Source organism: Heliangelus exortis, chromosome 2, assembly GCF_036169615.1.
Source record: "Heliangelus exortis chromosome 2, bHelExo1.hap1, whole genome shotgun sequence".
Taxonomy (NCBI): Eukaryota; Metazoa; Chordata; class Aves; order Apodiformes; family Trochilidae; genus Heliangelus; species Heliangelus exortis.
The window spans coordinates 131,171,346-131,184,043 of record NC_092423.1 but is presented as its reverse complement, the minus strand read 5'-3'; the positions used below and the strand labels follow the sequence as shown (position 1 = coordinate 131,184,043).

The window sequence follows — 12,698 nt, the reverse complement described above, 5'->3', positions numbered from 1 at the left end:
TTGATATAAAAAGTTACACTTATTTCTTAAGATGGTGATGGTATAATATGTCAAACAAGGAATTAAAAAAGGTAATGGTTTTAATTGGTTTGATACTTATATTCTAAAATGATTATTATAAAAACTTCTTCAATGTGCAAAGGCTAGACAAAGACTACAGATGCAAGAGTGTGGTAACTTTCAATCAAATACTTGCATCCAATGCTACAGAAATAAATTCTGAAGAAAATTGTACAAAAAAAAATAGGGAGTGATTATAAAAATGGAGGGAAAGTTATTTTGGTAGTTCTTCAATGATGATTCGGGAGACTGAATTCCATCCAGTAGAAGCATCTCCCCGTGGATAATCTGAGCAAGTCCCGACCCAGATGGCAATGTCCACCAAGCCTGCACTGATCCCTTCACACAGACCTTCCACTGGTTGAAGACAAAAATTGGGTTACCAGAGCAGATGCAGTTCCTTTGTATTTCACCAACACAAGTACCTGAGACCAGCAGTTAATTGCAAACTCATGCTCTTTAGTAAAAACTAAACAGCGTTTTTAGAAAGAAAAACTGTTACGTAGAGATGTGTCAGAACAAGTTTCAGCCATGCACTGCTTTTATATGACTGAAGTAGATCACAATCCACAGAACAGCTAAATGGAAGGCATACCTGCTTCTTTATATGTCCAAATTTACCAACTCATAACTAGGAAAGGCCTTCAATCCTATCCAACCATCTTTCTAGCAGCGTTGTGGAGCAGGGGCAGGGACACATCCATACCTGCCTCCCACAGCTAGGCAAGCCCTAGAAGGGTGATTGCCACCCTGTAATCTTTTCCACTTCTAATTCACTTCTTCTGTATAAAGCTCCACTTTTGTTGCTTTTTTTTTTTTTCACAACACTATTTGGAGATGAGTCCTACTTATTGAAAAAAAACCATACAAAGCTCCAGACATTAGATTCCATGCAATTGTGAAAGAGTATAGGAAGAAACATGGCCTTTTGCAAAGAGCTGGGCTTATGGTGTCACAGTGCTTCAGCTCTGAAGCTGAGAAAAAAATAAAGCTCAAAGCACTGATTTAGTGGGTTTATTCACAGTCAGAAGCATGTTAAATCAATGCAACCCTTTTGGTTTTAGAAATACTCCTCAAAGTTTAAGCATTGACCACGAGTAAGGGAGCAGAGTATGGACTTCACATTAGTCCCCTCCTCCTAGTCCTACTGCCACCTCCTTTGATGCTGAGTGGCCTCCTTGATTTGCTTTCTGACCGAATAATTATTCCCAGATACTTCACTTTGGAGGTAAAATTATGCCCCACCTGAAAATATAGTAGAAAATACAGAAAGAACATCTCAATTTATGCACAGACAATGCACAAATGCTGCTATTCTAAGCCAGGAGGACACCATCTGGGCAGCGAGGAACCTTCTCTGTATGCTAACAGAGCATAGAATGCCTCTGTATTCGTGCTGCAGCAGCGATCAGTAGAACTGTTTGGATAGAAATCTCTTCCATTTCTAAATTGCATGATATAAGTACAATTCAAGAAAGCACAGTAATAAAGTACCATCTCATAAATAATTCTAATGCTGCTACTATTGATAGTCAACATGAAAGAAAGCAGAGTAATGAGTGTTAGCTGGCTCCTCATCTGCCTCTTTGTTCAGTCTTGGATTTCTAAGGCAGACTGCATTTTCTCTGTATTTGGTAACTAGATTTACTACTGGCTTCTACTTCACCTCTCTTCACACAGTCTTTCCATACATACCTGAAGAAGTTCGGTGTATATTAATAGTAGAATTCAGCTCTGGGCTTCCTTGATCTAAATATATTATGGCTTCAATAGGAAGGGGCCCAGAACATTCTGCTCCATTAAAAGTGAAGTACCAGCGCTGACAACAAGCATTTTTGCATTTTAGCCGCAGTGACCCGCTGAAGAGAACGCGAAGAGCACTGTTGGAGCGCATCTTTGTAAATGTACATTCCTAAGAGGAGACAAAAATGTTTTGGATAAGTTTTCAGAATGTTTTGGCTGTTGTCTTTAGACTCTTCCCTCTGGGAAAACAAAACAAAACAAAAACCTAGAAACAACCAACAAATACCCCAAAGCAAACAAAAAAACCCAAACACAAGTAGAGCCTGGAAAATACCATAGGATGCAAAGATGCAAATCAGAAAAAGCACCTACCTCATAAATAGTGTTGGGGAAGAGGGATTATGGAAATTATTAATTTTATTCAGACAACACTTGCTGTTAGGGAGGTAACCTAGTTGCCTTCTCCAGTTTATGAAAAGGGCTATAAGCTATCTGAAAGCTGCATTTAAGTCCTTGCATGACAGCATGTACAATTTCTGTCTCTGTTACCAGAAAACCTGTAACTAATAATTACCACACGATTTGTGAGAGGCTTGAACCCTACTAAAAACTCCACAACTGAAATATTTTCACGTTTTAAGAGGATGTCCTTCTGTCTTCAAAATCTAGACATCAAAGGAGGTTGGGTTTGGGGTAAAGCCAGGGAGAGTTCTGCAAGTAAAAGACATGGAGACATGCCTACTCAAAATTTGATTTTCTACTCTAGCCACAACAACAGCAGTTAAATTACCCCAGCTAATCTGGGCATTGCTTCACAACTAGGATTGTGCTGTGATTTCTTCCCATCTTCTGGGCTTGCACCATTGTGTTTGTAAGTTTTGCACTCCAGGGCTGCAGTGAAGGACAAACCGTTTGGGTTAGTCTGGATAGCACTTGTTAATTCCACTCCTGAGCAATGCTGACCCTTTTTGCAGTAGGATTCTACAACTGACTTCCAGTGAACAACCATTTTGAAGCAGGATTTATGAAGACAGGCAGAATTAACAGATTAAAGATGTTCTTTATCTGTTCTTTATGACTGAAGTGGTAAAATCCTTGTCATACTTAGAGCTAGCAGAAGGTGCTTTCTCAGTGGTGTGACTTCTTGCCTTACAGCTACGGGCGAGCCACATCTTTCTCTCTAAGCACTATTATAGAAATTAAATGGGCACTTAGCTATAAAACAAAGCTGAGATGGATGTGAAGTAGATAAACCTTTAAGAACATGGGAAAAGTCTCCAGTAGGAAACCCGTATGATTGATGCTCCCCAGGTCATGGAGGCAGATCTAGAGCCTGCTGTTGGTGAGGTGCAGCAAAGCCAACTTACTGCTATCTTCCCGAGATCGATGCCATAATTAAGGGCACTCCATGAACACTGCTTGAAGTTAGGTGTCCAGGCCTCCTCAATGCTCTCACGCATGCACTCGCCCTTCTCCCCCTTCAGCCCATCCCGCCCTGGGATTCCAGGCGTGCCAGGGATCCCGTTGGTTCCCGGGTTTCCATCCCGTCCAGGAACACCACTGGGGCCTTGCAAGCACATGCCATTGTACTGAAAGACAGAAAAGATCTTGCTGCTTCCTTCATTAAATATGAGGCTAAGCAACTTAAACACAAACACACAACAACATAGCTGTGACACAAGCTAATGGGATGTTTCTAGACCATGAAGAAAATGCTTCCATCAAGGAAAAAGCAGGAAAAATAAAATTTAAAGGGAAAAAACAAACAAACAAACAAAAAACCCCAACAACTAGTGCCGGCAGAATTTGGTCTCAATTAAGATACCAATTGTTTTGTGAAAATATATATAAATCTTAAAATTAAAAATTATCATAGACCAAGGATTAAAACTTGATAGAAAAATGTCAGGAGATTCAAAACATTCCAACACAAAACCAAACAAAACTAATAGTTACTTTCTCCTAACCCACCAGTGTTTGTATAACTGTCTTGTCTAATTTTTTTTCCTCTTTTTTTTAAGTAGAGGAACTTTTGCATTTCATAGAGAGCAGAAGTAAACACCAGTTTGCTGCTGCTGCTGCTGCTCCTGCAGAACAGAATCATATCACAAAAGTCAAGCCATGAGAGTCAGTCCCCAGAGCACACAATGTCAGTGGTGATGTGGACATAGGAAGCTGCACCCAGCAATCTACCTGAACTCTGCATCCCCATCCATAGCAACCTAATCCCCACCTGTTTCAAAAAGAAACAATCACACGACTCTTCCCCCTCCTGCAAGCCATGATACTGTTAGCATTATGCTATTACTCTTCTTCTGAGGTTGTTCCTTTTTCTGTGCTTCAGTGCAAAAGCCAGCATGGGCTTCATAGGCTTGGCTGGAGCCACTCTACAAATAAGATCAGTAACTATGTAGCAGTACATAGGTATAGCTTATGGTTATAGTAGTATGCCAGTTATAGTTCTGTAAGAGGTAAGATGAAGCTTGGACAGCTGGATGCCGGGATTCCCTTACTACCTTCACCCCCCAAAAAAACCACTGTCAACAAATGGCAGTGGGAATAACAAGATGTTGTAATCAAGATCATAGAATCACAGAATGGTTTGGGTTGGAAGAATGGTTAATGGCCATTTAGCTCCAACCACCCTACTTGGGAAGCAACACTTTCCACTAGACCAGGTTGCTCAAAGGCCCATCCATGCTTAAAAGAAGTCAGCTGTAGAGAAGATTGCTTGGCAAAGCACACACTGACCTAAGGACCATAGGAATGATGCAAAACCATTTCTGTTTCACACAGCACTGGTTATCTGCTTTTGCTGCTATTCTCCCATTGGACTGTATTTGTAACAGTGTCTGGCTCTGGCTTTTGCACGTGGTTACTCACCACAGAAATCCTGAGGACGTGGAAATCAGTGAGTGCAGGGGCTGCTCATGTCACCATGCCCAGGGCAGCAGCAGCAGCACCAGGAGGGCACAGGGCTGCCCCAGAGAGGAGCAGCCACCACTGCTGCTCAGAGCCACACAGCTTCCTTCCAGAGAGAGAAGCTGAAACACTGCTCAGCCAAAAGAAAACCAGACTGAGCAAAAGAATTACCTGGGCTTCAGGCTCCACTGCAGCTAAATTCATCTATGCTTACCACATCAAGTATTTTTGCATAATTTCTTAAGCTGGGAATACATTAAAAAAATCTTCAGAAATGTCTGCTGAAGGCAAGATCCCCTCTCAGACATGCCTTCAGGCTGTTCTGGAAGCTCTTTAGCTGAAGCAGTCTGTACAAGCTGGCTGTGCCTGATTCAGCAGCCATTGATTTACCTGCCTGGTGCTGCTCACTCTGCTGCTCTCAAGCGTAGGGAGCAATACAAGAGAAATAAAGAACCCTAAGGTACCATTCCAGCAGAAAAAGTAAGCTCCTCCATGGGTTGAGGCTCCTTATTCTCAATTCAATTTCCACAGTAAAATAAAAGGGTAATAGGGTGGTGTGAAAGGGAAAGAGCTTTGCTACCCATGGTACTTTCAGAACATCACTCCGAAGAGCCTCTCTGAAGATCATGGAAGAAATGCCTATGCCACCGATTTTCTATAGGAGAATGGCAGTCCAGCAGCTCACAGAAATAGCTTCACATCTGCTTTCTGCATTCCAAAGACTGGAAAAATCTCCCTCCTTTCTCCTATCCCTGAGATGGAATAGTCCCAGTGCATTCAGGTTTCCAGTTGCAATGGAACTGCCAGCAGCAGTACATAGTTCAGCTACCAAAGGGAATGCTGCATTTATGCAACTCCAAGAAAAGTGGGTTCAGTGAGAGCGTGAACAGCGTTTCCACAGTGTCTAATTGGCTGCTAAGAGCCTTTATCTCCCTTTTTGCAGTTAGGCAGTAAACAGCATTTACTGTAAGGCTCGTACGATTTCAGCCTTTTCCCTGCATCCCGCGCAGGGCAGTGAAGGGCTCACAGCAGACGAGTTTATTCCCTCCGCGATTCCCTCCCCTATGCTCGGCCTCGCTGCGCTGCGCGGAGACTGCGCCGGTTCAGCCGCAACCCCCGGCCCCGCTGGAGAAAACAAGACGTACAGACACCCAAACCCAGTGGTTTCTGTCCAAACCCGTCCAACCTTTTCTCAGCACTTTACTGAGTCAGCACAACCCATTCTTAATAAAAACTTCACGAGAGCACTCAAGCGGCGCAGGCAACCGCGGGGGCGGGCCTGGAGGTGCCCAACCCTCAGCGGCACCGACCTTTTCTCAAACCGGTGGGTTTCCAGTTGATTGGTGCTTTGTTTTATGGGCTTTTTTTTTTTTTTTTTCCCCAAAATTTGCAATCAGAAAAGCAGCCGCACGGCTCCTCCAGCTACCCCACCGCACCCTCCACTCTCACTCCGGCCAAGCGCCCACCCTCCCCGCTCCAGCCCCGCCGCTCTCACCACGTCCACCACCTCCCGCTGGCGAAGCGGCTTCTGCTTCCCCTTGGGGTTCTCGGAGGCGCCGGGCGGCGGGGCGGCCGCCAGCAGCAGCGCCAGCAGCAGCGCCAGCAGCGGCCGGAACGGTCCCGCGGTCGGGGTGCGGGGCACGGGGCGGGCCGGGGGCGCCGGGGGACGCCGGGGCATGGCCGGGGGCTGGGGGGCGCCGGGGCCGGGGGAGGCTGGGGGTCAGGGGCCCGTGTCCGCCGCTCTAGGCGGCAGCGCGGGGATAAATGAGCCTTTCAGAGCGCTGAGCCCGAGCTCCCTCCCCGGGGAGGCCGCTAATTTCCATCCTGTAATGGAGCGGGAAGGTCCAGGCAGAGCCATCCCCCCGCAGCCATTGGCACGGGGGCCGGGGGGCTCCCGCCCCCTCGGGCCAAGCCCCGCCGAGCTCTCCCCGAGCCGTACAGCAGCCCCGGCAGAGCGGCGGGAGAGATGCGGGGGAAGGGCAGAGAGGCACTGACGGGTCGCACCTAACAGCCCCCTTCCAAGTCTTCAAGAATTTGCTCTGCAGATGATAACACCTTTCAGATGAAAGAGCTGTTTTGCCAAGGAATCGCGTAATGCCACAGCGGGAGCCTGGTGCACCGGGAACGATAGAAATGATTGAACAGCAGCGGGGAATAAATCACCGACTTCATTTTAACAGAAAGAAGTAAGGACACAAAATCTTCTGACCAGGAACGGGATCTGGACTTTCGTCAAGGAATTTGTTGCCCAATGGAACATTGTCAATAACACAAGAACTCCTCAACAACTCTGTGTAAACCATCTCATTTTGCTTTCACTGAAAGTAGTAATTTATGTTTCATGTTTGCCCCTGTACTCAGCGCTGGTGAGGCCACACCTCGAGTCCTGTGTCGAGTTCCGGGCCCCTCAGTTTAGGAAGGATGTCGAGGTCCTGAAGCAGGTTCAAAGGAGGGCAACCAGGCTGGTGAAGGGACTCGAGCACAGATCCTATGAGGAGAGGCTGAGGGAGCTGGGGCTGTTCAGCCTGGAGAAGAGGAGGCTCAGAGTAGACCTCATCACTCTCTACAACTCCCTGAAAGGAGGGGGTAGCCAGGTGGGGGTTGGTCTCTTTTCCCAGGCAACCCTCAGCAAGACAAGAGGGCACGGTCTCAAGTTGTGCCGGGGGAGGTTTAGGTTGGACATTAGAAAGAATTTCTTTACTGAGAGGGTGATCAAGCATTGGAATGGGCTGCCCCGGGAAGTGGTGGATTCCCCATCCCTGGAGATATTTAAAAAGAGACTGGATGTGGCACTCAGTGCCATGGTCTGGTAACTGCAGCAGTAGTGGATCAAGGGTTGGACTTGATGATCTCTGAGGTCCCTTCCAACCCAGCCAATTCTATGATTCTATGATCACACTAGAGACTAAAGCACTATGAAAGAAATAATGCTGGATGTCCTTAAGCATTACAACTGGAAATAACAAATACTTCAAAGATAACTTCTGTTCATTGCAGTCTCTGTGGGATTTGTAGAGACTGAGTTTCCAGAAGAGGGAGATAAGCTTCAATACGTTTGTTTGCTTGTTTTCTGAAGTATTTAGCAAAAATGCACATAACTGCTGTGGGAGTGCATGTTACGAGATGTCAAGCCATTCATACTAGACCAGGAAGAACCAGATTTTTGTTTGCACTAAAACCTCTCTGTGTTGGCCTGACTGCAGCTACCTCTTCACTTTAAGGCACTTCTTCCTTGCTCCCCTTTCCACAAGGTCACTGCTGAACAATAGTAGTAAAGAAAGATTTAAACCACAGGTCACACTGCTGTCACCAACCATGCCACACAGTGTCCTGAGAACTGGGACTGGTGTAAGCCACGTTGTTGAGGTGTGGGCTCCTGCCATTTGAAGGAGAGCAGTGATATAACCAGACAACTTCATAAAATAGCTGTAGTTTCCTAAATAGTAAATAGAAATAGTAAATAGAAATAGTAAATAGTAAATAGAAATAATTCCCTAAACCTACTTGGGGAAAAATATGGAATTATGTAAATCCTTAAATATAACAATTGCTTCTTTAACATTCTCAGTGAACACACAAATGCAGAGCCTTCACTGTGTAACGTGCTCCACTGCCAGCAAACCCTCCTGCTTCTGGTCTGGGTTGGTGATAATACTGTGAAGATGAACATTTGACTTCTCTGTAATGTGCATGTTCACACAGGTGTTGTTACCAAGTGGCTGGGGTTTCCTGACATCAGTGTGAGCTGTTACTAGGACACATCCCTTCCCAGACTGACAAAGCTCTGTGCTACAGAATTATTTTCTTCAGGAGATGTGTGAAAGCTGAAGCACACAGCACAGCATCATTGTACACCTTCCTCATGGAATTACTCGGTATTTTAAATAAATAAATTTGCATATGCATTTCCCTACCTGGGCTTGTTCGCTGTTTGGGTCAGAGTTTGGGGCTGAGCTAGAACCTTGTAAATTCCAAATGGCTGGTTTTGCTAGGAGAAGCAAACTGAGGAGCACTTAAAAGATGGTTTAAGTAAATAATTGTGGGACATCTGTTTTGAGCTCTGTGATGTGATGTGCTTCTTCTGGTGCTCATTTGACTTGCAATGTGAATTACCATCTGGAAAATAGAAATATCAACATCCTTCCTTAGCCTGCTTCATTCCGAGCAAGCCCTCACCATCTGCTAGGCTTATGTTCTGTGGGCTTTTGACATGTTTAAATGGTTCTGAAGGCAGCAACTGTTGTTGAATGTTACTGAGACACTCAAACTGAATCAGAACTACTGATTTACTTTGCATTCAATATTTCCAGGATAAAAGGTCTGCTTTGATAAACTTGCCTGAGCATCTTTAAAACAGGATCCATGTTGTATCAATTAGTGATTCCTTCATCTCACCCATACTGCCATATGATACAAATTGTGTCTTTTAAAAGTGACTTTACACCCATATCAGCAAAGATGTTGAGGTACATACATCCACCATTGAAATACCACTAAAATCTTCCACACAATCAGTCTGCTGCTGAACAACCCAGGCAAGCTCATGCAAGATCACCATGTTGCTGTCATGCACTGCCATAGCAGATGCTCACACCACTGGGCTGGTGCTACAAGAGCAGTCTCTCTGCTGGGATGTGAGCTGTTTTTCTGCTTAGCATAGCCTCTCAGCATCCCCAAAACCATCCACACAATCCTGAAGAGCACAATGTGCTCACATACCCATGTGTTTACATTCACCTGAGCTATAAAATGTTTAAATTCATGGGTCTTCCCACTGGGTTTCTGGGTCTCTCCACCTTCCTTGTACAAACTCTTTCAGTTTATGAAGTTTCTTTTGTCCTGGTTTGGGCCAGGATAGAATTAATTTTCTGTCTTGTAATTTTACTTTCAGTTAAGTCTCTTGTAAATAGCTGTACTTGCTGAAATTAACAGCAAGTTTCACACTCAGTGTCTGCTTCTAGGACTGATAACGCTCTATGTTCACAGATAGGGCTAGAGAATGGTGTGCAGAACCAAGGCCACTGCTCAGTTCTGAGAAACATTTATGCTCCAGAAATAAAAAAGGAGGAAAGGGGTCACACTTTCAACCCACCTTTGGGAAGGAACAGACAAGACAGGTGATCAAAACTGACCAAATGGAGTATTCCATCCCATACACATCGGTACAAATTTGAGGGGTCACGGGAGTCCTGCCCTCTTCCTGCTTTCTTCCTTCTTTAACATCCCAGGAGGATTCTGTCTGTTCACCTGCCTGTGGTGCTGGTCCATGCTAACCTGAATCTGTGTGTTCCTGCCTCCAGGAGTCCAGCCTGGACTTTCCCAGAGCTGCCCTGCAGCCTCGGTGATGAGGTGAGTGTTACTGGAGGAAATGAAAGAGGGTCATGGTATTACTTTTCTGTATATTTGTATACATTTAATAATTTTACCTTTTTTATCATTACTGTTTCATTAAAGCTGTGTAATTTAGTTTTCAACCATAAATCTGTCTCCCTTGTTATCTTTCCTTCTGTTATCAGGGAGGGGAGGGGGACTAATAGAGAGCATCTCTCATTCTGTTAATTGCCAGCCCATTGTAAAACCCTGACATTTATTACAGCATTGGTTTGAATATTGGTAAATATTTGCTACTCATCCTTCAGTCTTCATAAAGCAAAACAATTGCTGTAGAAATGATAAGGAGCATTTTATTAATGGGAATCCATTGATTAATGAAGAGCCTAGGAAGGAAAAACCAGATCCATAATCCAAACCTGGTAGAACAGACACATAGCTGGTAGAAGAGTTTCCTTGTGCAGTGAAGGGAAGCTTTAACCACTCAGAAATAGATTCTTCTCATATGGGATCTATATTTCTTGTGGCTTTTCACAAGCAGGAAAACCAGACTTAGGTGTCTAAGTATTACAGAAGGTTCAAAGCTGAGGATCCTGAGCCAAAAGAGGCCCAGTAAGGTAAAAGCCAAGACCTGGATTTTTAATCTGCTTTTAACTCTTACTGCTTTATACATTTCTCTGGTGATGTGTGGGGACTTTGACTGTGATTGTCAGTCCTAGCTATGCATTGCTGGGGGGAATGCATGTGTACCCCAAAGTGAGCAGCAGAGAGCTCAGGCTCAGCAATGCTGTGCTCAGCATCACAACACTCAGGACCTTTGCTGATCTACACTTGGTGCTTTTAATCATGGAGAGCATTATTCAGCTCTTGTTCCCTTTATTACTGATCTTATAGGGTGAGTTTTAAGTCTGTGTAAAAAGCTGGGATCAGAGGAGACTGCTGAATTTCTCAAATAGCCTTTCTCAAATAGCCTGGCTGATTGAGGAGACAAAGAGCCATCTGTACTGCTATAGAAGAAAACCAAAGTGAGAATTCTTAGGGAAATATATTTTAGGATTAAGAAAGAGATTTAATTTTCTTCCACACAAAACCCCCCTTTGAAACTGCATAAGAATCAATGGGATTCTGGAATTGATCCCTTTTAAAAACTTATAGTTCAAATATACTATTTATGTAGCATGTTTAATATTTAAAATAATTCCAGACTTCTCTCCCTCTATTTTTTTGCTCTACTAGCAAAAAAACTTCCAGTAGCTTCTACGTAAGCATGGCATTGGAGTCACAGCAGTGCTTTGCAGGTACACATACTCATATTTGAATCTTAAAAAGTAATTTTAGAGGATTATAACACTCAGTGATGTTATTTTTATGCCTCTGAGAAAAGGGTAAAAGTGTAAATTGTATCAGTTTTGTCCTTGCTGAGACACTATACCTGCAGGTGACAGTCAAGTCATTCAAACAGCTCACTAAGTAAGCCATGAAAACCAGAAATATTGGGAATGACCACAAGAAAGGACAGGCAGAGCTCAGAGCATAACAACAGGGGCATAACTGTCAGGGGAGCATATGCTGATCCTTCAGAGGTTTGACTGCAGAAGGAGATTCCTGTGCCCATATGCAGGAGGATGGCATTTCACAAACAAGGTAGAAATCCTGCAGTTAACTGTTAATTCCTTACCTCTGAATAAGCACGTGGTAGTTCTTGATGTTAGTATAAGAAATATTGTATTTTTGCATAATAGAAAGCACTAGAGAGAGGATTAACACTTTTTATTACTCAGATTAATTTTTTTATTGAGATAAATCTTTAACACTTGACCTTACCAAGTCAAGGACATACGCCAGATACCAGAGAGTTCATTTTGTGGAAGCAGCTCCTTTAATAGCCTGATGGAGCTTCTATACACACTTTTTTTTCCTTGTTGATCAGTTGTTTTATACTTACATGTCCCTGTAGCTGTGGCTTTTACAGTGATAATGGAAGCATTGAATATCTTAAACTAAACATCACTTACAAGTTGTCAGACAGAGTTAGATAAAATTTTATAAATCCATTTAGGAGAACTGTCTGCTTCACTGATAAAGGATAACACAGGGCAAGCAGACATTTCTATAGTGTATACTGTCTGATGAAAAGCCCTTCCTGAGACCTGTTTTGATTGATTCTGGTTGCTAATGTCTGACTGTGAATGAGTCTGGTCTGTACCTCTGCAAGACTGACTCCCAAGTCAGCTGCTGTGATCCTGGCTGAAGTCATGGAAATGTTTGTGTTGGAAGGGATGTCTGGAGTGCATCTGGTCGAAGCAAGTTCAGTGAGATCAGGTTGCTCAAGGATTTGTGCACGTGGTAGAATGAGAAAATTAATTCAGTCTCGTTTTAATTTAAATTCACTGTGCCTCCAGTAAATCATCACGTGCAAGGAGAGAGCAGAGGCTCAGGAGAAACAGTTGTTCATAAGAGTGGGTGTGAATTAGTCAATGGTAAAAAAATTACTTGGCCATCTCATGAATCCTCAATGAATAGAAAGCCCTTTTACAGAATTGAAAATCTGATTTTCCTTGAATCCTGTGCTAGTAAGTAGTTATTAGGATGTGAAATACAATGCTCCATTCAGACAGGAAGGCTTCTTTAATGAAGGGAAC

General features: G+C 43.8%; 1 protein-coding gene across 1 annotated transcript; it reads right to left on the bottom strand.

Moving 5' to 3' along the window:
- Positions 1-14: 14 nt before the first annotated feature.
- Positions 15-6,525, bottom strand: CTHRC1 (collagen triple helix repeat containing 1). The gene is made up of 4 exons (XM_071738170.1): positions 6,221-6,525; positions 3,171-3,392; positions 1,756-1,972; positions 15-417 (listed from the first exon to the last, which is right to left on the bottom strand). Exons 1-4 carry the CDS (start codon positions 6,401-6,403, stop codon positions 275-277), a joined length of 765 nt encoding a protein of 254 aa, XP_071594271.1. The 5' UTR covers positions 6,404-6,525; the 3' UTR covers positions 15-274.
- Between the last annotated feature and the right edge of the window lie 6,173 nt (positions 6,526-12,698).